Below are 25,229 nucleotides of genomic sequence, written 5' to 3'. Positions count from 1 at the left end.
CGACACAGATAGGTTTATAGAGAAGATGGGACAGGAAAGGGATAGGAGTGGGAAGGAAGTGGCCGTGGCGTTAATTAAGGTACAGCCCCAGTATTTTCCTGGTGTGAAAATGGAAAACCGCGGAAAACCATCTGCAGGATTGCCGACAGTGGGGTTCGAACCTACTATCTCCCGAATACTGGATACTGGCCGCACTTAAGCGACTGTAGCTATCGAGCTCGGAGAAATGGCAAGTTATGAGGGAAGTTATATTTCGGGAAACGACGCGAAAATGTTTCCTTTTCATGAAAATGTACATAAATTAATGCGAAGAATCATGCCTCTGTGCATAAGAAAACAGAGATTTGCAATAACAGTTCCTTGCGGAACCTAGAGGATCTAAATCAAGAAAGGCTCACCTCTATGACGTGAGGTCTGGACAGCAACACGTAGGGTGAAGTCCCCATCCAGGCGCGGGCAATTCCCCGGCTATGCCCCCACAACAAGGTCGTTCCCGTCAGACGGTCGAACACATCTGCGAACAACAAACACAATTCTCTACACACTGATGTCTCCTACACTACAGTAGCTGCACTTGACAGGACAATCACTTAGATGTGCATGATTACTTTTTTTCTCCCCCTCTAATCGCAAGTAAGATTATGAGGCATACTAGACGTTTTATACAGCAGAAGGATGATTCACATCTCGTTTTTGCAAAAAAAAAAAAAAAAAGTTATTGTTGCTGCTTGTTTGGGCATTTGAACATATTGCTTAACGATCTCATATACTTAGTAGTTGTAATATCTGATTCTGTTTGATATTTTTGACATGGATGTTTTTGGGCTTCGACAGTAGAGGAAGAGTGGAAAATTTTTAAAAATACGTTTGTGGGAGAAGCTAAGGAACTCTGTGAGTTAACAGGATCGACCGAGAAGGAAAAAAATATACCTTGGTGGAACGATAAAGTCAAAAGTGCCATTAAAGCAAGAAACCAAGGGGAAAAAATGCTCGATAAAGAGAAAAAGCGTTCGAAGAGAACACATCACGGAGAGCCATCGTTCGCCATCAACCTGTGTACCCACGGCACTTCAATACCACGACCAGCCACCAAGAGCGCCACTGCAGCGGGCCCCTTAGCTCGCAGCGATAGGCCACCAGCCAAGAATTTTCAGCGTGGTCCGTCCTGGGAAAACAACGAACTATAAAAAGATACGCTCATAACAAGACATTATTCCAAAACTGAAAGCACTAATTACTAAATGTAAACAACTTCACGAAGGATAAGGACAGTTTTTACATCCCATCCCGACACCCCGTACAGTCACAGTCCTCACTTCCAGACACAAGAAAAACGCCACCAAGGTATACAACCGGAAGCAGGGACGGGAACACATACTGATGCATTCCATGCAAATAAAAAAAAATCCGTAATATTACAGTGTCAATACCAACTGACACACGAGGATTATCAACTACCTCGTGCCAACAACAGTGATAGGGCCCGCTGAAGTTGAAACGGCCAAATATACCGTTAATAAGCAGCGGGCACGGTTAGCCCCTGGATGGGTAACCACCCAGAATACTACCTAACACTGAAACATACCACATTGGAAATATAAATACCACAGCCATGGCCAACAATGGCGCGAAGTCAATTATGCCAAATACCCTCACATAAATAATTCATTACATACAAATGCTAATAACAACTATTACTATTACCATCAACAATAATCTATACCTATTATACCTATACTTCTTCCCTAAACAGCCCAGGTGAGGATTGCTAAAGCGACACCGGTACTGGGATCTAATTAAAATTCACTGCTCATTTGGCCAAGGCGGGTGCACCTCATACTACGTACTGCCAAATAATAATGCTGACTTTTCCAAATTTAACATCATGCTGTTTTTTTTAATTTAACACCGCACACTCACACTAAAAGGTAACGTTCAGTTAGCTATGCGTGAGTCACTGCTTATACGATGTCGGTAAACACCCACTGCAGACTTCCAAACGCAAACGGGGGGTAGTTAGCTCCTGGATAGATGACCGCCAGAACTACCACAGCCGACATTCACGTAACTGCTGTGTCAGTGTGACACTGAATGTAGCAGACTACCTGGTCACACACACACACACCAACGCACACAAATATACATACTATAACACACGCACACACACATAAGAAAAACAGAAATTACACATACACAACTGCTGAAAGCAACAATGGGCGTGGTCACCCACTGCTCATAACCAACCAAGAGGCAACATACACACAGTCACAGTCACCTGACTCACACTCGTTGCAGGCTGACAGAGGAGCGCAGAAGCGTACCGGTATCGGCAAGTCACAAACCATCTATCTCTTCGGAGATAGGTGGAACATACAGATAGCCAGGGGCGGTCGCCGTCATCACCACGTTGAAGCTAACCAGACCAGCGACCCTTCAGTCACGGTCAGCCTGCCATTGTGTGGGCACACTAAAGAAGCCTAGGAAAAAGGCGAATTTGTCTTGCGCTCAGTGTGGTTGCTTGCTCGTGCCTTGTCTCGGCGCGGTCCGACAAACCTACACCTGGCACGACCGGTACGCACTGGGTGCACCTTGTTAAACTACTGGTCCTCTACGGAGTTTGACCGTTCCAGTGCTTCTCCATTCCAACCAAGCAACCCACCCCCCACCCACACCAGTCAAGTACTACTCAAAGAATATGGACAACCCTGGTGGACCGAGTAGCTGGGGCCCGTATTCCGATTTTTCCCAACTCCTTACTATAACTTTCAATCAAGATCAGCCACGTGACAAAAGAAATTACTTCGTCATTGCCGGCCCAGCATCCAGGAAGAATTTACCCATCTACAGGAAATTTCTCGCCACTACCTCCCAACCCTACACCCAGCTCATACATAATCCTAGAACAAAATGGCTTCTACTTCCTATTCACTAACCATCACTCTGCCAACCAAGAAATCAACGCAATATTAACCAACATAGGAGCCAGATACCAATTCCGAGAAAACCAACCATCAGAAGAAAAAGAAGAAACTGCAGTGGAAGAAGAAGAAGAGCAGCACAACTTCGAGCATCCCTTCCACTACACCAGACAAAACACTCCCTTCCCTGTTTCTGAAAAATGTGATCTCCTAATTCTCCCCCTGACGAACCCCTGACCCATACCACTTACCAGCCAAAAGCCATCCAACCCATAATTTTTTTTAATCTATTTTTTTAGGGCGAATAGATGGAGAGTCCCCGGGCGAAACAGTGCCCTTTTACTCATCTGTTTCCGAGGGATACCCGGTGAGTCGGAAAATCTCTGTTCTACTGCACTGGCGGGGGACAAAATCTGTCATGAAGGTTATAGTGACCTTCAGTCAGAGCTGAAATCCCGTCTTCTCTTATAATTTAGAAGCATATATATTATTATTTATTGAGGGTGGGGAGACCAAGCTTCTTAACAAACGGCCCCTTTCAGGGTTTAATTTTGATTTCATTTAGTGAGATGATGGCGCAATTTGGAAAAGGCCGAAAGATTAATTAAACCAGGTCATAAGTGAGCCAAGGGCCTCGATGTTTGAGCCGAGTATTAGGCTTCTTGGTTCTTATGACCTGTTTAAGAAGAGAGCTGCCCGGTACGGCTGACGGGGTTCGCAGAATTCTACATTTCGTCATCCTAGCTGTCTTTCTAACCTGAGTTCTAAGAGTCGGAATACGAAGTTCGGATCGTATCCGCCTGTTAGATTTCAGTATGGGGGCTCTTGTCATCTTTCGTAGTAATTTGTTTTGGAAAGTTTCTAATTTAGAAAAGGGAGTTTTAGGGATATAGCACCAGGCCTCGCAACCATCCAGCAGCATGGGCCTAATACATGCTTGATAAATATTTCTCTTTATGGTAGAGAAGATATAGACCCTATTTATTATAAAGCAGAGGTTTTAGGGCAGCCACGCGAGCTGATGCTCATTGCATGGCCTGTTCGATATTCCTACCCCAGGTGAGACCTTTGTCCATTGTTAGGCCGAGATATTTTATCTGATTGGTCCAGGACAGTGGGACATTTTTGATAGTAAGATGATCAACTGTAGGCCTTCTCTTTGAGAATAAAATCGCCTGGGTCGTATGTGGATTAATTTTGATTTTATTCTGAAGGCACCACTTCCAGAACATCGAAATCCATGAGTTCAATGCGGAGATGGCATCTCTGTTTCTCCTACAAGAGGTGTAAACAGCTATGTCATCCACGTACTGCTGAATTTATACTCCCTGGTGATATGGCAGATTATTTACATATAGGGCGTACAGTATTGGTGAAATTACTCCACCCTGTGTGACTCCGGCCCGGAGCCTCCAAGGGGTGGATTTCTCTCCGTCAATATAGACGTAAAACTTTCTATTAGTTAAATAAGATGATATAATTTTGACCAGATAGCCTGGGTCAAGGTATAAATCCAGAAGTTTATGAATTAAATTTTCGTGCCAGACGGTGTCAAAAGCTTTTTCTATATCAAAAAATACCGCTGGCACGGTACGCCTTAAATTAGATGACCGTGTGGCATGCTGGACAAGGCGCAGCGCCGCTAGAGGGGCACTGCGCCTCGACCGGAACCCGCACTGCTCCGGTCGCAGTATGTCACGTGACCAGAGGTACTCATTGAGGCGATTGAGAATAAGTCTCTTGAATAATTTTGAAATATGGGATAACAGAGTAATTGGTCTACAATTTTGTGAGAAAAATCTGTCCTTCCCCGGCTTTGGAAGAACGACAACCTTACCGACCTTCCAAGCCTTGGGGAAGTATCCCGTTTGGAAACACGCCGAAAAAATAGCAGGCAAAAATATAACTGCTTTGTAAGGCAGTGATTTAATTTCTTTATTAGTTACTAGCTGATGTACCCGTGTTTCGCTACGGGATTCTCAGAAATACTGTCTTAGTGGTTTTCCTAACTATAGTTAACTTAGGAATGTAGGGATTAAAAGCAATGTTGTCATATAAAATACTCGCTCAAATAAAAAACCGCACACTTTCTCACTTTTAACGAACAGTACTACGATGCCGATCTAACAGTTCCAGTGCTGGAATGACCAGGCCGCGGAGAGCCGTGAACACTCCTCTGCCATTGTTCCGTTAAATATAGGCCTACACACTGCTCATTCCAATCAGTGCCTCAGGGTAGGGATTGAATAAATCGAATGCTATGACGAACCAGTTTGTTACGTACCAGTAGTATCAGAAAATGCATGAACCAGAGGAATGGCATGCTTAAGAAGAAAGTTATCAAACTCCCCAGCTCCTTCCTACCAATGTTCAGGCAGGCTGTTATACTCGGTACGACCGGGTGAGTTGGCCGTGCCGTTAGGGGCGCACAGCTGTGAGTTTGCATTCGGGAGGTGGTGGGTTCAAAAACCACTGTCCACAGCCCTGAAGATGGTTTTCCGTTGCCTCCCATTTTCACACCAGGCAAATGCTGGGGCTAAACCGCAAATTAACGCCAGGGCCGCTTTCTTTCCCTTCCTAGCCCTTTCCTATCCCATCGTCGCCATAAGACCTATCTGTGTCGGTGCGACGTAAAGGAAATTAAAAACAACTCGGTATACAGCAGTGATCCCATCTATCGGAGATGAGTTGCAATAGGGACATAATGCACATCCCAACAAACAATGGTCAGTGTAATGTTATTGTTGATCAGTGTCATGAGCTTTCTGTATTGGAGGCCTTCACGTTTAGTTTTCTTTCGACTCTGTGATATTAGGGCATCGTACGAAATTATTTATAGCGTAGACTGTAGTTCTTTATTCCCCGACTTCACATAACGATTTTCATTCAATTCTGTTTACCCATTTCCTCGTCACTTGGCACTGATTTGGACTTCGCAACAAAAATCCAAATTCATGAACATCCCTGTTATCATAGCCGGTACGGTAAAAATGTACAAGACACAAATGATCGGAAATGTAATACTATATAACTTAAGTAATATAGTATTTCTCCATAGGACCACTAATAACACAAATATTTGAGAATTAAATTTTAGGCCTTCCGCTAAACTACAATTTCTCTCAGCGTGACTAAGATTATTTATGGCCTAGATTGTAGCTACTTATTCCCGGACACTACATACCGATTTTCATTAAATTCCCTGCAGCCGTTTTCTCGTGATGCGTGTACATACGTACAGATGGATAAACAGATAGACAGACAGACAGACAAAAATTACGGAAAATTAAAAAGTGCATTTCCTTGCTACTATGGACACAACCGATACAGAAATACCATCCTTTTTAAATTCTGAGCAATGTACAGACAAAACTTTTATCTATATATATAAAATAAGAGTTTTGTCTGTACATTGCTATTTGAAAAGAATGGTATTTCTGTATCAGTCATGTCCATAGTAACAAGGAAATGCACGTTTTACTTTTCCGTAATGTCTGTCTGTCTGTCTGTCTGTCCGTTTGTCTGTCTATCTGTACACGCATCACGAGAAAACGGCTGAAGAGAATTTAATGAAAATTGGTATGTGAAGTCGGGGGATGAGCCACCACAATCTAGGCCATAAATCATTTTACTCGCACTGAATGAAATGGTAGTTTACGGGAAGGCCTAAGATTGAATTATCAAATATTTATATTTGTTACCGTGTTTTTGTGGTAGTTATGCGTGAAAGAAGGTGCGGGGTGGTGAACGGGTCTCAAGCTACTAAAGTAAAATTAATTAAAATTTAACCAGGTTATATTTTCTTTTCAAAAACAAAGAAATAACAAGCATGGCAGGTACAAAGTAGCAAGTCAAAGGGTAGTTACAATATTTACAGGATTTGGGCTTCGAGCCCTGAAAACACAATGCTTGGGCAATCAGCGCAGTTTTACCTCCAAACACAAGTTTCAACAGAGGGGCAGAAAACCCCATTCATGCCTAGGAGCCCTAGCTCCAAATTACACTGAAAAACCTCCACGAGGCATACAACACTCAATTTTCAAAAGAGCCACTCGCTCTCAAATAATTACACTGAAAAGCCTCCACGAGGCATACAACACTCAATTTTCAAAAGAGCCACTCGCTCTCAAATTTAAGCCTCTCCCAGGCCACACCAAACTCCACCTTCAAGTTGTCCTCAACGGACCTAAACACAGGGGTAAAATACCCAATCTACTGAGGTCTATTAAATGCAAAGGAGGTTAATTAAATGACCTCTAAAATAACAATTTGAGAGGAGGCGAACTTGCACTCCTAATACACTTTGATTAAGACCTACTTGGCACTAGGCCGTTAATACAAGGGCTAATCCCATACTAAAGAGGTGACTTAAGAAGAGAACAATTTGTTTTACGTTAACGAAGAATAGGTTGAGAAAAATAAGTTCACCTCAAAACAATATGAGTGGGAGCTCGAGAGGGTTAGCACTCTCTATCCCAGTATGTAGCTTTAAAAGAGAATATATGAAAAGAGTAGTTACATTTAGGAAAAGGTTACATGGTGGAACGCTTAGAACCCGCCCCGAGAGTTAAACTGCTGAGCAAGCAAAGAAAGAAGTTATTAATCGGCCATTACCTTGTTGTTGACCGCTGCCGAGGAAAGAGGCGCTTCCCGCCTCCTGCTATGTACTTAATACACTGAAAGATGGAACTGAAGTGGCCCGGAGACCCTAAAATCAGCAGTTTAAATACTCTCGCGGAAGTTTCTAGGCGTTAGGGGAATGAGAACACCCTCCCACGAGGATTTTATTGGTTCATCCATAAACCCCCTACACAATACTTAGAAGAAACACATAATTGGTGGAAAATTAATTTAAGAAATTCGGGATAGGCTAGATTTAAAACAAGGGGAAAGAAGGGGTTAATATTGCCAACTTAACCAATGACTGAAAGAAATTTAGCAAAGAACGAACATTTGAAATAAAAATTTCTCCAACAAAATAGTTCTTTGACTCCGCACTAGGGTGCACTATTGTTGATCTTCAGTAGTGTCCTCTAGAAGAGAAAGTTCACACTTCTTACTTCAAGCGAAACAAAAACACATCAAAAATGACACAGTTCAAAAACTTAAAATTTTCCACGTGGTGACATCTTCTGAGAAAGTAGCGAATTAATAGCGTATATAAAGTTCAGACTTCCTCCAGCAGAGGAGTTTCAACTGGCGCAAATTTTAAATTAGCGGCGTGGAGGTGTACCGCCCGGTACAGACCTCCCTCCCCCAAAAGTACCTCCAGGGGTGACACATGAAATCTGTTTGAAACAAGGTCCAAGTTATGCTGTGGATATGAAGATTGATTGCAGAAGCATTTATAAGATTTCTTAATTTGGTTTGATTCAGTTTCAAAATTTTGTTGTTGCAGGTGAAGTAAAGTCTTTATATTGGTAGAAGTTGAATTTCTGAAGATAAACTTTTAATACTTAGAGGTGAAGAAAAACTTTGCAATTGCCACCAAATATTGCTGTTGAATTCCCAAGTGTAGTCATTGCTTATCGTAACTGTCCATGTAGTTGATGTTGATTAAGTTGAATGGTCAGACCGGCCGTTGCAGCTTGCGTCCAAAGGGAGGCCGCTCGGACCCCTCAAGTACCCTGAGATACCGTTCGCCCGCACTATGAGGGGAGCAGAGGTGTAGAAACACGCCGCGCCCGCGGTGAATATATACAGGCTGCGGGCAAGTAGCAGGTCGTGCGCCGCGCATCAGCCTTGGCCGGGAGGAGAGCTCCGGCTCGCCGTGCACCTGACGTCCTCGCTGGAGAAGAGGGGGCCCGACCTCTGCCCCAGTTGTTGCACGGCGCCGCGCGGCTGCGGGGGCACTGAAACATTAAAGCTAGGCGGCAGAATTGTGTTGGACCATCATCTTTTTGAGGGCACAGGCTTGGTGAAGAGGTTGAGGGGTCAGCGGCGTGCAGGTGTCCATGGCATTTAATATAATCCAGCCACAGTGTGTATTGGAGCAGGAGACGGGAGCGTGGTAATGGCCGAGGCAAGGACAGGATGGCAGTTTAACAAATCGGGGGAGGTTTCACACAAATGCTTACATATAAAACAAAATATTATAGAAGGGGCAGAATGCCTAGAAATTGAAAACTCAAAAAAAAAAATATAACCTTCATATCCCCTTTCACAATAATATGAAGCAACTTAACACAGAAATTACACCGGTTTCACCTGTGACAGGTGAACCCTAAATATCCTCTCGGTGGCTGGATTGCTTACTAACAACGTAACTGGCGTAAGAAAATCGAGAATGATACAAGGCCCATGAAATCTGGGGGCAAGCTTGCCCGCGGGAACAAAGTTCTTGACCATCACCTGGTCACCTACATTCAAAGTGGTGGGTCTCCGTCCACGATCATACCTTTCCCTAACCTTTTCATGAGATACCTTAAGATTGGCTTTAGCCTTCTTCCAAAGATCTTTAATATTATCCGGATCTATTGTCTCGGGTAGAATGTCACTCAGAGACCAGAGGTTAGAGAGCGGCGAGTTGGGAACAAACTTGAACATCAAAGAAGCTGGAGTAAATTTATGTGATTCATGAACCGCCGAATTCAAAGCAAAAACTAACCAATGCAGGGACGTGTCCCACCTGGAATGATCTTCATGATGATAGGCAATAAGTGCGGACCTGAGATTACGATTAACCCGTTCAGCCAGAGATGGTTGAGGGTAATAAGCAGAAGTAGTTACATGAGAGATGGATAAGTCAAAACAGAATTTACGAAATAAATTAGATGTAAAAGCCTTAGCATTATCAGATACAATATATTGGCACGGACCAAAAGAAGCAAAAATAGAATTTAGGCAAGTAATGGTGGACTGAGCGGTAGCCAGCTTAGTCGGAAATAACCAAGAAAATCTGGTAAAACCATCTACACACAAAAGGATGAACTTGTTGGCATTACCCTTTGACTGGGGGAAGGGTCCTACATAATCAATATACAGGCGTTCCATGGGGCGCGATGCTTGATGCGAAGACAAAAGGCCTACCTTGGTGGACATGGTGGGTTTACTGAGCAAACAAGATTTACAAGCTTTTACAAGTTCACGGATTTCACCGTCCATACCTTTCCAGATGAACATTTCACGAATCTTTTCACGAGTTTTAAAGATACCCAGATGCCCTCCTAATGGGGTCTCATGATAATACTTGAAGATCACAGGTACAAGAACCGCTGGAACAACAACTTTCATCATCTTATCATGCCTCGAAGGGCAACATAGAACACCATTCCTCAGAACATAAGGGACAACATGTTCCCCAGAAGAAAGGGTTTCCATTATCGGAGCCAGCGTCGGATCTTCATGTTGGTATTTCTCGATATCCCTAAAGAGCATGGGGGCATCCGTTAGGATGGCATTAACATCAGATGGTGTGGACTCGGGAGGTGATGAACTGTCGACCGGTTCATGGTTCTCAACGTTGTTTGAAAACATACGGCTGAGTCCATCAGCGACAATATTTTCGGTACCTCTGATATGTCTAACATCAAACTGGAAGGCAGAAATACGGATGGCCCAACGGGCTATACGACCAGTACGACGCGGCCTACCTAAGACCCAGCTTAAGGCTTGATTATCTGTCTCCAGGTCGAATTTAACATGTTCCAGATAGAGACGGAACTTCTCTAAGGCGAATAAGACTGCCAAACCTTCGAGCTCATATATGGAATACTTGGCTTCTTGAGCCGACAAGGTCCTAGATGCATAGGCGATGGGTCGCCTCCCTAGTTCAGTCCCTTGAAGAAGGACTGCCGCTACTGCTGACGACGACGCGTCGGTTTGGACGATGAATTTCTTCGAAAAATCAGGCATAGCAAGTACAGGGGCATTACAAAGAGCTAATTTAAGGTCTTCAAAAGCGGCTTGTTGAGAAGGTCCCCACTCGAATTTGATGCCTTTCCTACGAAGAAGGTTTAAGGGCGCCGCTCTATTAGCGAAGTTAGGAATAAACTTCCTGAAGAAATTCACCATACCAATAAACCTGGCGATGCCTTTGATGTCCTTGGGAGGTTTAAAATCACGGATGGCCTGTGTTCTAGAATGATCGACGGCTACACCATCAGGTGACACAATATGCCCTAGGAAAGACATAGAGGGCTTAGCAAAGGCAACCTTGGACAACTTAACAGTTAACCCAGCTTTACGAAGGCGATCGAGAACTTCTCGCAGATGATCTAGATGCTCTTCAAAAGTCTCTGAAAATACGACGACATCATCCAAGTAGTGATATAAGTACTCAAATTTGTTGTCGGAGAAGACCCTATCTAGCAGCCTAGTGAGTACAGCTGCTCCCGTGGGGAGCCAGAAAGGCACGCGGTTGTATTCATATAAATTCCAGTCCGTGGCAAACGCTGTAAGGTGTTTAGACTCTTCGGCAAGGGGAATTTGATTATAGGCCTGATTCAAGTCCAAGATAGTAAAGAACTTGGCCTTACGAAACCATGAAAAACAAGAATGAAGGTCGGGAAGGGGCACAGATTGTAACACCACCTTCCGATTGAGAGCCCTGTAATCAATGACAGGCCTGAAGCCCCCTTGGGGTTTTGGGACTAGAAAAATAGGCGAGGAATACGCTGACTTAGAGGGCCTAATAATACCATCCTTCAACATCTGATCGATAATTTCTTTCAGAGCCTTCATTTTAGGTGGAGATAGCCTATACGGTGGAAAACGGACAGGAATCGAATCCGTGACCTCAATTTTGTATTCTATCAGGTCAGTAACACCAAGAGTATCAGAAAACACCTCTGGAAACGACTGACACAGTTTACGAATACTATCAGCCTGCTCCTCAGGTAGATGTCTAAGATCTAACAACATCTCATCCTGGGTAGGCGAAATAAAAGAACATGATGCAGAATTACACTTTAATAAAGGGATGTTACAATTAGAGGCAAATTTGAAAGTGCAAGACCTACTCTGAAGGTCGAGCACAAGACCAGTGTGAAAAATAAAGTCCGCTCCCAATATAATGGGGCAAGACAAGTGCTTGGCCACAAACAATTTAACTTTCCATGTGAATTTAAAAATACGTATTTTGACCAATAAGGAACCTAGAATTTCTAATGGGGATGAATTAGCCGAAACATATTGAACCGGAGATGAGACATAGTCAGGTAGTTTACAAACAGATTTCAATTTAGAATACCATTCAGCCGAAATAATCGAACAAACACTGCCTGAATCTAAGAGAGCTGTAATAGGCTCGTTATTTAACTCAATTTTGAGAAAGGGGACCGGTGCGGGGGAATCCGCCGCAATCCTAAGACACTCTTTGGGACCTTCAAAAGATGAATTTGAAAATTGCTCCTTCCCTGAATTTACAACCTGTTTACCAGGGGCTGAGTCTCGGGAAGATGGATTAGTCGACTCAGCCGAAGCCACTAGTCACTTTTTATTATTGGCATAGGTAGAATTTGCACCAGAAGTTGAGCAGGAGGGGGTGCTATTCGAGTTTGGGCAATTCTTGGCGATATGTGAGAAAGCCCCACATTTAAAACAGCCTTGTGCTGAACCAGCTCCATTATTTGCCCTACTAGTTTTGACCAATGGACATTTATTGCGAAGATGGTCAGGCGACCCGCAAGCATAACATTTACGGGGTGTGACTGGTCGGCGAGGTGGAGGCCGAGTATTACTAAACGAAGGAGGGGGTTCTTTTGCCACACGCAAAGAATCGGCGTACCTAACTCCTTCCGCTGAGACGGCCAACGCTTCAAGTTCAGAGAAAGTTTGCGGGCACGCCGCGAAACACAAATATGACCTATAAGATGGTGAAATACCTTCCACAATAGCTTGTACAATTTGATCCTCAGGGAAGTGAAGAGCAAACACCCTAGTATAAAACTTAATGTCTTGTATGAAATCAGCCAAGTTCTCATCCAATCGCTGTACACGATAATAGTACTTCTGAATCAGAGAAGACCTCGCGCGGGCGGGAATAAAATTTGCAAGCAAGTGTGCATGAAAATCTTCAATAGATGACTGTTCGGCTATGGCTCTTACTATTTTGTCAGAAAGAATACCAATTGCATAAGGATAGATGATTTGCAAAATTTGACATGGAGAAAGGGAAAACACAAGGGCATGATCCTGAAATTCAACCAGAAATCTTAAAAATGATATTACTTCACTGGTGGTATTAACCGAAAACTTGGAGATACCTCTGAGCAACATTGCCAATGGATGAGGCAAGCTGCTAAACCCAGGTGACATAGTAGGTAAAGGTTTCAATGGCAAGGAAGTTAATTCAGAACGGATGTTACTCAACGATGCACGGCGTTCAGATTCGTTGTCCAATGGGGCAGAGATAGTTTGAGCGGCGATGGTTTTCCTATTTACTTCTCCCTTAGGAGGTTCTTCCTCACTACCTACATTCACTATGGTGGGTTGATCAGATTTGGGAGGAACTTCCCCAGTTAACAATTGAGTGACCTTGCTAGATAATTCAGACATATTTTCAAGCAGCGTACTAGCTTCCTTCTTCTGAACGTCATTCAACTTTAGAGACAACAGATCGTTAACTCTATTTGAAAAGTGATATAGCCTAGCTTGCACACGCGTAATTTGATTAGGAGAAGGATCATTTTCATCAAAAAAACTAACTACAGAAGCTAGCCCAGTAATATTCTCCGTGATCGTGGAAAGAGAGTCGTCAATTTCTTTCTCTCCCAAATTGGGGATGGAAATGGGCAAATCTAGGGACTCTCTAAGCTTGTTTGTGTCTACTGCAACCGTGCCTCCAGATTGTACATTTCTAATAGTCAATTCGTAGATCAACTCCTCCTTGCGCAAATAGTTAAGATGGAGAACATCGCGAGGGCCGGGCATGGTGACAGAACAATTTTGAAAAACTCAAAAGGTTCCAGCAACTGGGAAAATAGTTAGAGTTCGGAACAAAACAATGTTTAGCCGTCAAAAGGGGCTAAATTGAGACCCATTCAACCACGCTCTGCTACCACTTGTTACCGTGTTTTTGTGGTAGTTATGCGTGAAAGAAGGTGCGGGGTGGTGAACGGGTCTCAAGCTACTAAAGTAAAATTAATTAAAATTTAACCAGGTTATATTTTCTTTTCAAAAACAAAGAAATAACAAGCATGGCAGGTACAAAGTAGCAAGTCAAAGGGTAGTTACAATATTTACAGGATTTGGGCTTCGAGCCCTGAAAATACAATGCTTGGGCAATCAGCGCAATTTTACCTCCAAACACAAGTTTCAACAGAGGGGCAGAAAACCCCATTCATGCCTAGAAGCCCTAGCTCCAAATTACACTGAAAAACCTCCACGAGGCATACAACACTCAATTTTCAAAAGAGCCACTCGCTCTCAAATAATTACACTGAAAAGCCTCCACGAGGCATACAACACTCAATTTTCAAAAGAGCCACTCGCTCTCAAATTTAAGCCTCTCCCAGGCCACACCAAACTCCACCTTCAAGTTGTCCTCAACGGACCTAAACACAGGGGTAAAATACCCAATCTACTGAGGTCTATTAAATGCAAAGGAGGTTAATTAAATGACCTCTAAAATAACAATTTGAGAGGAGGCGAACTTGCACTCCTAATACACTTTGATTAAGACCTACTTGGCACTAGGCCGTTAATACAAGGGCTAATCCCATACTAAAGAGGTGACTTAAGAAGAGAACAATTTGTTTTACGTTAACGAAGAATAGGTTGAGAAAAATAAGTTCACCTCAAAACAATATGAGTGGGAGCTCGAGAGGGTTAGCACTCTCTATCCCAGTATGTAGCTTTAAAAGAGAATATATGAAAAGAGTAGTTACATTTAGGAAAAGGTTACATGGTGGAACGCTTAGAACCTGCCCCGAGAGTTAAACTGCTGAGCAAGCAAAGAAAGAAGTTATTAATCGGCCATTACCTTGTTGTTGACCGCTGCCGAGGAAAGAGGCGCTTCCCGCCTCCTGCTATGTACTTAATACACTGAAAGATGGAACTGAAGTGGCCCGGAGACCCTAAAATCAGCAGTTTAAATACTCTCGCGGAAGTTTCTAGGCGTTAGGGGAATGAGAACACCCTCCCACGAGGATTTTATTGGTTCATCCATAAACCCCCTACACAATACTAAGAAGAAACACATAATTGGTGGAAAATTAATTTAAGAAATTCGGGATAGGCTAGATTTAAAACAAGGGGAAAGAAGGGGTTAATATTGCCAACTTAACCAATGACTGAAAGAAATTTAGCAAAGAACGAACATTTGAAATAAAAATTTCTCCAACAAAATAGTTCTTTGACTCCGCACTAGGGTGCACTATTGTTGATCTTCAGTAGTGTCCTCTAGAAGAGAAAGTTCACACTTCTTACTTCAAGCGAAACAAAAACACATCAAAAATGACACAGTTCAAAAACTCAAAATTTTCCACGTGGTGACATCTTCTGAGAAAGTAGCGAATTAATAGCGTATATAAAGTTCAGACTTCCTCCAGCAGAGGAGTTTCAACTGGCGCAAATTTTAAATTAGCGGCGTGGAGGTGTACCGCCCGGTACAATATTATTAGTGGTCTTATCTATAAATACTAAATAACTTGAGTTATATAGAATTAAATTTCCGATAATTTTGTCATACATTGTTACCGTGCCAGCTTGGATAACACAGATATTCATGGATTTGTATTTTTGTTGCCAAGTCCATATCAACGCCGAGCCACGAGCAAATGGGTTAATAAAATTTAATGAAAGTCGGTATATACAGTACAGTTGGGGAATAAGGAACTACAGTCTAAGTTATAAACAATTATATTCGCCCTGTATGAAATTGTAGTTTAGGGGAAGGCGCCTAAAATTTAATTTTTAAGTACCTATGTTATTGGTCTTATCGAAAAGTACTACATAACAAAAGTTATAGAGAATACAATTTCCGCCCATTTATGTTTTATTCAATTTTACGGTACCGAGTATGATAAGAGTGATATTACTAAATGTGAAGGTCTACCATATTGAAAGCGAACATTGATTAACAATAACATTACATTGACCATTGTTTGTGGTGATGTTCTTTGGCTCTTATGTTGCCGCTCAACTCAGATAGATGGTATTACTGCTGCGTACCGAGTTTAACAGCCTGACTGAATATTGGCGGGAAATAGCTGGGGAGTTAGAAAACTTTCTTCTTTAGCATGCCATTCCTCTGGTTTATACATTTTCTGATATCGTACTGCTGGTACGTAACTCACTGGTTCATCATAGTATTCCAGCTATTCGATCCCTACTCTGACGCGCTGTTTGGAATGAGCAGTGTGCACTCTAGGCAGAGGCACACATAGTAGTAGTAGTAGTATGACCTGGTCTAGAATTACGGTTTAGGTATATTCCAGATTATAACACAACAATTCACTAAATAACTCAAAATTTAACCCTGAAAAGAGCCGTTTCTTAAAAAGAGTTTCTTCGTCTTCACTTTTATTAAATTCTACATTCATTTTATTCCAAATAGCAGTGAATAGGGGTTTTTCCTCTGGCTTGGAGGAAAAAATTGCCTTTAAGTCAGATAGAATTTTCCGCCGTCATTTCGACTCATCGGGTACTTCTAAGATTAGTAAAAGGGCATAGTTTTTGCCATAGGACTCTCCACTGTTCGACCCTCCACCCCCTCCCACTCCGAAAAAATTCTAAGAGTGTTCATGGATCACCTTTGTCTGCGGCTTGGTCATTCCAGCTCTGGAACTTTGGATTGTTAGATCGGCAACTCAGTACTGTTCGTTAAAAGAGAAAATGTGTGGCTTTTCATTTGATGGAGTATTTCATGTGAAATCATTGCTTTCATTCGCGCCGTTCCTACTGACGTCATTGAAATGACCTGTGTTCATTTCATTTGGGAAAACCACTAAAGACAGTATTTCTGAGGATGTAGAAAGGCAGGTGGAGAGTGAGTGTCTGCCATTATAATGAACTACCCCAACCTGATTGTGACTGATGGTAGGCAAGTGGGCCTACCATTACAATTAAAATTCCCTAACGCAGTCTTCATATGAGAAAATATGTTTGGTGATTTCTCCGTCGCGTTTCCGGGGTAACGTTAAGAGCTATGCAATTTAATACAATCTTGCTCACAACGTGTACACTATCTAATCTAGAATTCTGTACACAATGTAGAATTCCGTAGCGAAGCACGGGTACATCAGCTAATTTTATATATATAGCCTATAGATTCTGTCATCCCGGGAGACTTATTCTCCTTCAGGTCTTTAATTACCCTGCGTACCTCTGCAGGAGTTACGTCATTTATGTCATTGTCAGGTGTCCATTGTTGCTTAAAAGTTGAGACTTTCCTGTGTGTGTGAGGGTGGGGATTCAGACCGCGAGTAACCCTCCAGAAATCGTGATCTGATTCATTTTCAGTTAGGGTGCGGCAGAATTCCTCCCATTTTTCAATTATTTTCTCCAGCAAGAGTTCGCGGTAACTTATTCGGCTCGATCAGTTGGGTCCCGAAATCGTTGCCATCGTTTTCTATATGCATTCTTGATTTTAATAAGGTCCAAAATAATATCAGGTGTGCTGTTGTCTTGGCTGTTAGTGCAACCTCTCGTGCCAATGTTATTCTTATTATTAATATGAGAGTTATGACGAATCGTATTCCCGCCATGTTGTGCGGGCGTACGACTGTCATTGTTGCGCCTATCATTCGAAATGGAATTTCTAGCAGCATTTGAGATGTATTTATGGGCATTAAGCATCTTATTAGAAAGATGCTCAGTGGCCCGATCAGTATCATCTCTGCCGTGGACCGGAAAAGTTTTTAGATTTTTGTTGACATGCCAAGAAAACCTATTGTAATTTAGAGATAAGTTTGACAATGGGTAAGATGGTTCAGATAACCTAATCCATGTAAGACTGAAAATAATAGGATCATGATCTGAATTTAATTCTCTAGGTACTGTGAGATGAATGTCACTATTATAGAATTTTGTTACTGCCACATCATTGACATCGGGGTAGGATAAATGATAGATTGCACCGGAGGAAACACACCGACATTATTGTCCCTCATGTATTGTTGTAGCGTTCTTCCCTTAGGATTAGTCACACGTGAATTCCAATCTTCATGCTTGCAATTGAGGTCACCACCGATAATAGTTGGAACATGGAGCGGGTTGTTTAATAAAGTATCTAGTTCCGCACAATGTAGCGGGGCTTTGGGGGAAAGATAGGCCGCAAAAATACGATAATGATAGTTTTCATGTCTAACCTCGATACCGAGGGACTCAATAACACCGTGAGGAAGGGGGTCGATGACGTGGTGAGTAAGTTGGATTTAATCAACACAGCCACACCCCCGTGCTCACCGTTTGTTCTATCTTTACGATAAATCGTAAAGTTCTTAATTTTGAAGGGCATACTAGGTTTAGCCATGTTTCACCTAATAGCAGGATGTTAATATTGTGCTCAGAAATAAAAGCCTCAAGCTCATATTTATGAACAACAATACTCTGACAATTCCAAGCACAGATTGTCAAGTCCATGTCAGAAAAGAATGCACTTTAAATTAAGGCTCCGTGAAGTACAGCATAGCTGCATTCAGCAGAACCATAATTTTATCCATTGTTGTCTGGCATGTCTTGAGTTTTTCCATGGTGTCTTTTAGTATGGGCATTGTGAAATTAATGCTCCTGCAGAGGTCTAAGATGTCACGCATGCCCGACAGAAGAAGAGATGAGTGACGCCTGAGTTTGAGGTGCAGGGTTCGAAGTAGATGCAGGTGAAAGGGAGCCGCCCATAACCTGTGCGAAATAAATATTGGGGTCTACACTGGCTTAGAGGACGCTAGAGCACTTTTCTTCTGGGCTTTTTTTGAGCTCAAAAGGCTGTTTCTGTTCCAGAATAGTTTGAAACAGACTGCATCCTCTCCAGGAAGCGGGATGCTCCCCTTTACAGTTTGCGCACCTGGCCGCCGCCACGTGGTTTTTCCCGCATTTAACGCATCTCAGAGGCATAGCGCAGTAGGTAGCGGTGTGACCCCATCTTTGACACCGATAATATTGCGTGGGCCCCTCACGACCTCCATAGGCCTCAATTTTAACCTTAGCCCCGCAAAGATATCGCAGGGAGATGGTGAACTTCGTGTTTGGCAATGACGCTGAGCGGAATCACTTTATTGGTATTTGCATCCTTCTTAGTGAATTGATGCAAATCCCTAGGTTCATATCCCAGCTCCACGAGTTCCTCACGAACCCAGTCAGTGCCTACTGATGCAACAATGTTACGGATTATAACCTTTAACATCCGGTTAGCTGGAAGTTGATGTGTATAGAATGAGGCATTAACCTCTTCAAAATATTGCTTCATAATGTCATAGTCCTCAACTTTTTCCGCATGAAACTTGAGGGTATCTCTCGTATTGATCACCCTGATCTCACCAGTGCATTTACTTGCTAAATACTTATAATGGCACTGGTACTGGGACTTGTCAGCGACCACTATTGGGAGAACAGAGTCTTTCTTAGGGGGCAGTGGGGACTCTCCATTGCCTCGTCCTCGCCACCAGCGGGTACCGAGCTGGGGGAAGACAGAGTAGCTCATGGAAGCTTCCTATACCATACTTGTGGATTGAACCACAGTCATGTTCGGAGTTACCGACTGGGGTGGAGTGAAGGCTTCTCTGTTATTTTCCCCACTGGTGGGAAGAGAAGCTAAAACCTGAAAACGGTTTTCTGTTAACACATGGGTGGGATTGCTAGCTTTTAACTTCTTTAATTTCAATTTAGAAACCCGCTTCCTTTTACCCTTCACCATGGGGTGCCATGGTGGAAGAGAGGCCAGGATTTCGGAGACATTTCCAGAGTTGACCAGCGTCGTAAGCATTTTAGGATCAATCTCAGGTAGGATAGTTATAGAACTATCGTTACTAGAGGTAGCGGAAAGGCTAGCCAGGGAGCCGGTAGGATTGATGTTAGTTGATTCATGCGAGGAGTTACCTCCGCCCCCGGCGGGGGGAGAGCTATGCCAAATACCAACTACAATAAATGCACTAAAACAGGCAAACACAGACACTAAAGCTACTTACCACCAGGCAATTTCAGAAAATTACATAGGTAGAACCAGCAGGCCGCTTGCAATACTAATTAAGTTAGTAACTGCACACAGCTAAATATCCCGCCAAACACAACAATGGACTGGGAGATAAGGAGGCAGGAACTATCCGTCCGCACTCTTCCAAGCCAAGATAAGGAATGTAGTGTGTCAGTGGTGAACCCATAATCAGCCGGCACATCGCAGTCATCGAGGAAACCCATAACTGTCACCTCCTCATCACTCAAATAAAAAACAGATCCATCCCTCTCATCCTCAGCAGACTCCAAAGCGCAGGTTTCCCCACTCCCATCCAAATTAATCTAAAATCCAATACCACAGCCAGTAATGACCTTCTCCATTCCCCCACTTCTAACACTGAAACTTCTGAAACATGCACCCAAACTTTTCCCCCTTTCCCCCCTCCACTCCCCCCTGCACCACAATCCAGCAAGAACACACAGACAGACGGGACCGAGGCTGAACTATCCCCGGAAACAGCCTCTAACCCATCCACATGCACAAACACTCACACAATCTCCCCCCCCCCCCGGCTCCCCTCAACTTACTCCCGAGCCCGGGAATGGGATCTCATCAGTCACACAACCGAGCCTAAGAGCAGGCGTAAAAAACCTGCTCACAAGTCTAACAAAACACCAACATGCAACACCACTACAGGAACTCGAACCCATACCTCCACCCCCCGACCCACACTCGTAACACAGTGTTTTAACTGTCTAAAACTAAATCACTCTGCTGATACGTGCTTAGAGTCTACCCGCTGCAACAGATGTGGCACTGCTTGTAAGGTGCCACGGAACCAGACGAGTGGCGCCAAATATCAAGGCAGCCTTGTCGCCTCATTCCCTGGATGCCCCTTTATTTAAAAAAAAAAAAAAGGCAGTTAAGGCACACTACAGACATGCTCAACACTTATCCTCACACAATAAACCTCCCCCACTCTCAAATCTCACCATTCCTCCACCCTCGAATCCCGGTCCTTCCGCCCCAGATCTCACTACCCAGCCCAGCCAAGACATCTCCACCCTACTCAACATACTCCTCTTTAAACTACTTTCGGCCTAAAACCAGCTTCCATATACCAATATGACCACCGGACAATTAATCATCAACTAATCCCCCAACCACCAAGAATCCCCGCCAATATAAATCAAGTCATCACCTCCTGCCCTCATGTAAAGCCTTCAAAGCACTGGAACTCGGGTACAGTCGAGGTGGAGTGCCACAAACTGCCACACATCAGATGCTGATTTCCTAAATTTAACTACTTCAGATACTGATATTCCATATTTAACATCCGCAGATACTGCTCTTTATATACTAAATGAGCAAGTTGCGAACGTAAAATACGATGCAGCGTTGCAAAAATCCTAAAGCAACATTACGCTAGGCAAGCCCTGAATTATTCAGAGTCACACTAATCATCACAAAAACACACCACAACTAACTGCACACTCAAAACATACACAGCAACACCTACACCACAGTTAAGCAACACTACCCACTGGATGGGTGACCAACACACACATGTTCATACTACTCATACACACACACGTTCAAACCACTATAATACTATACACTGCTACCTTACCGGACAACTAATTAACTGTTCAAACACAACTGCCTTACTAGACTTACAGACCGACAGAGGAGCTCCGATGGGAGCACCGGTATCGGTACGTCACACACCACCTGTCTCTTACAGAACCTAGAGAAAGAAACAAAAAACTATCCAAGACCAAGCAAGCCAAGAAATTAATAGACTACAGGAACTTTATAGAACAAAGAAACTCATAGTTAAGAGGATAGTAAGAGAAAGAAAAAGCATGGAATGTGTTTGTGGATAATTTGGAATTATACAGCAGAGGAAATAGGAAATTATTGTATGGGATAGTCAATAACACAAGGTGTGAACAAGAGGATATAAAGGCAATAGAAGGGGACAACGGAACCTTAGTGAGAGAAGAAGATGAAATCAGGCATGAAATTAAAACCTTGCTTGATAATCTCTTAAATGATGTAGCGAACGCTACATCAGATAGTGAGGAACCCTGTAGTAGTAACGAAGAAAGTAGAAGCATAGAACCCCCAATTACATTGCTGGAGATAGAAAAGTCTATGAAAAGTATGAGGAAAGGAAAAGCAGTTGGAGTGGATGAGTTATGTACAGATATGTTGCGAGCGGCAGGAACACCAGCAGTCCAATGGTTATATAGACTCCTTAACACAGTATGGCAGGAAAACACTATCCCAGAAGACTGCAAGAAGGGTATAATCGTACCTCTTTTCAAGAAGGGGAGTAGACGAAATACATCAACTACCGTGGAATTACGCTGCTCTCTCATGGTCTAAAATTGCTGGAGAAATCATACAGAATAGATTAAGAGGAATTGTCCGTGGCCTGGGGACTGGGTGTTTGTGACGTCCTTAACGTTCCTTTCCTCACATTCAACACTTTATACTTCCGCCAGCTACATAATACACGCAGGTTCCTCACATGTGGTGCAAGTAGGGGCAAACGATCTTCATAGGTCGACGCCCAGAACAAATAGCATTAAAAAAGAGGAATTGTAGAATATTTATTGGAAGAGGAACAATATGGTTTTAGGTCTGGAAGAACTGCTACAAGCCTTATATTTGCTGTTAGGATGTTGATGGAAAAGCACTGGGGGTAAAAGGGAAACACTTTTTCTACTATTCGTAGACATCGAAAAGGCTTATGATAGCGTACCAAGGGAACATATCTGGAAATGCCTAAAAGAGCTGGGAGTTCGTGACAGTCTTATTGCAAAAGTGAAGATGTTGTATGATAAAACCAGAAGTTGTGTGCAAGTGGGTTGCGGGTTGTGTAAATGGTTTGAAACGAAGAGAGGAGTACAGCAGGCAGTGCTTTGTCACCACTCTTATTTATCACTGTGATGGATGCCATAATGAAGGCTCTAAAAAGGAAGGAGCAACAGGATTTGCAGCTTTCATCTTTGCAAGCGACGTGGTGATTTGGGCTGAAACCGAAAATGATGTAGAGAAATAGCTGCAGAAATGGAGTCAATAAGTGGTATGATTTATCTAAAAACAAGGCTAAGAATGTGGTGACGAAGTTACAGAGGGGAGATGGCAAACAACAAATCAGAATAAATGACACCAAACTGGACAGTGTCCCAACGTTTAAGTACTTGGGTAGTATAGTATCAAAAGACAACCTTGCAAAGTATGAGGTGGACAGATGAATTAGCAAGGCAATTCAATGTTACCACCAAATAAGACAACTGCTGTGGGATAAACAAGTACCAATGAAAGCAAATATGACATTATATAAATCATATTATACACCCATCCTCACGTATAGCTTGGAAGCTACCACGTTAACGAGACAAGACAACTCAAAAACTCCACGCTGCAGAAATGAAGCTCCTACGCACCATAATACAGAAGACCAGGAATGACAAAGTCCGAGAGGAGGTGGGAATAGGAGACTCCCTACTACAGAGGATTCAGAAAGCAAGGCTGAAGTGGTTTGGCCATGTAAGAAGCATGAGAGGAAGCAGGACTGCAAGAAGAGAATATTGAAAGAAAAGTAAAAGGAAAAAGACCAGTGGGCACAGCCAGAGGAAATGGACAGATCTGGTAAAGAGTGGTGGTGATTTTTGTTTTAAGAGGAAGTACAACGAGGTAATCATCCTCATCTGGTAAAGAAAGATGTCGAGGAGAAAGGACAAAGTTTGGAGAAGATTATGAGAGAACAGTGGTTCATGGACAGACAAAGATGGAGGAGGCTCGTACACCGCACCCAGGCAACTGGAAATGGTCACCGATGATGATAAGTCTATCTGAAATTAACGTCCACAGTTTTGTTTTGACAAAAGACCGACACCGTAACTAGGCAACCAGTGTACGTCATATGGATGCAAAAAGGACGCCATCTTGGTGGACGGAAAGATATGTTGTTGGACATATTAGACCCATAAAGAGAGGCTGTAAGCAAAGCAATAGCGATAATTTTAATGGTAAAACGTTATTAACATTCTGAACACTGCGGAAGGAAGATAACGTTATTTCGTCTTCTAAGCCTAAAAACACACCAGGAGTTGATGTTTCTCTGGTGTGTAGCTGAGAACACAGTGACCTTTTTCTAATTGTTATACATCACACTGATTTAGACAAGTTTAATGGTGACGATGGGACAGGACAGGACTAGTCTGTGAGGGAAGCGACTACCGCCTTAATAGAGGTATAGCCCCAGCATTTGCCTGGCGTAAAAATGGAAAAGTACGGAAAACCATTTTCAGGGCTGCAGACAGTGGGATTCGAATCCACTATCTCCCAAAAATGCGAGCTAAGTCAACACGCCTCGAACCGCGTACGTAACTCGGTCGCTCTGTTTGTTAATATGTGTAGGCGTCTTGTCTGTGCACCGTTATATGGACTTGCGGTTGTCTTGTCGTGGCGATGGCTACTCGCTTCGTGGCTCTCTGTGGTCCTTCGCAGTTTCATCTTTGTTGTATTATTGTCGCTCTTCATTTTATATTTTCTTCCTTAAATAAACACTAAGGATCAGAATAATATTTTAAAGAAGTAGACTAGGGGCAGAATTGTAAAGCCTTTAAAAATTGCCATGATGATTTCCATAGCAACACTCCATAGACTTGGGCTTTTAAACGGCTGATACTGAAATTCCCTTTATTTTTCATTTTACCGATAAAAGTTACAGAAAATAGTTTGTAAATACCATAGAGTTAGTATATTATACAGCCGAAAAATCATAATGGAGAAACTAGACAGATTAATGAGAAGTAATGCAAGTCTCAAACGCCTAATTCAGAACATACTGGCCTCTAACTGCATAGAAATTAGTGACGGAATAGTGAAGTCCAACCCAATTCAAAAAACCACTGGTGTATTACCAGGGGATCCACTAAGCCCAGTACTATGTATAATTGCTACGGCGGACATTATAGAAGTAATCCCTGAAGAAACAAGCATAATGTATGCAGACGATATCGTGATTGCCTCGAGGTCCAGCGAGAAACTGCAAGAGTCACTTGACGCGTTGGTGAAGTGGACAGAAGAGAATAAACTTCAGTTAAATGAGGAAAAGACAGTATCAATGACATTTAGGAAAGGAGGTAAAGCATCAGAGTTTCATATACACGGGAGACCTCTAAAGAATGTATCGAACTTCAAGTATTTGGAGTCACACTACAAACTAGAGGTAATGTTTT

The 25,229-nt window shown here is 42.8% G+C and overlaps 1 protein-coding gene across 1 annotated transcript in view; it reads right to left on the bottom strand.

Annotated features, from left to right (window-relative positions):
• The window catches only part of Cyp4c3 (Cytochrome P450 4c3), a 314,949-nt gene that overhangs the window by 275,061 nt on the left and 14,659 nt on the right, over positions 1–25,229 (bottom strand). Inside the window, exon 2 of the mRNA XM_068229046.1 lies at positions 399–514. Within this exon, the coding sequence (XP_068085147.1) occupies positions 399–514 (116 nt within the window). The remainder of the gene's footprint in view (positions 1–398; positions 515–25,229) is intronic.

The sequence above is a fragment of the Anabrus simplex genome, chromosome 8, assembly GCF_040414725.1.
Source record: "Anabrus simplex isolate iqAnaSimp1 chromosome 8, ASM4041472v1, whole genome shotgun sequence".
NCBI classification, from domain to species: Eukaryota; Metazoa; Arthropoda; class Insecta; order Orthoptera; family Tettigoniidae; genus Anabrus; species Anabrus simplex.
Note: the sequence above shows the minus strand (reverse complement) of the source record. Positions and strands in the feature narration are given on the sequence as shown.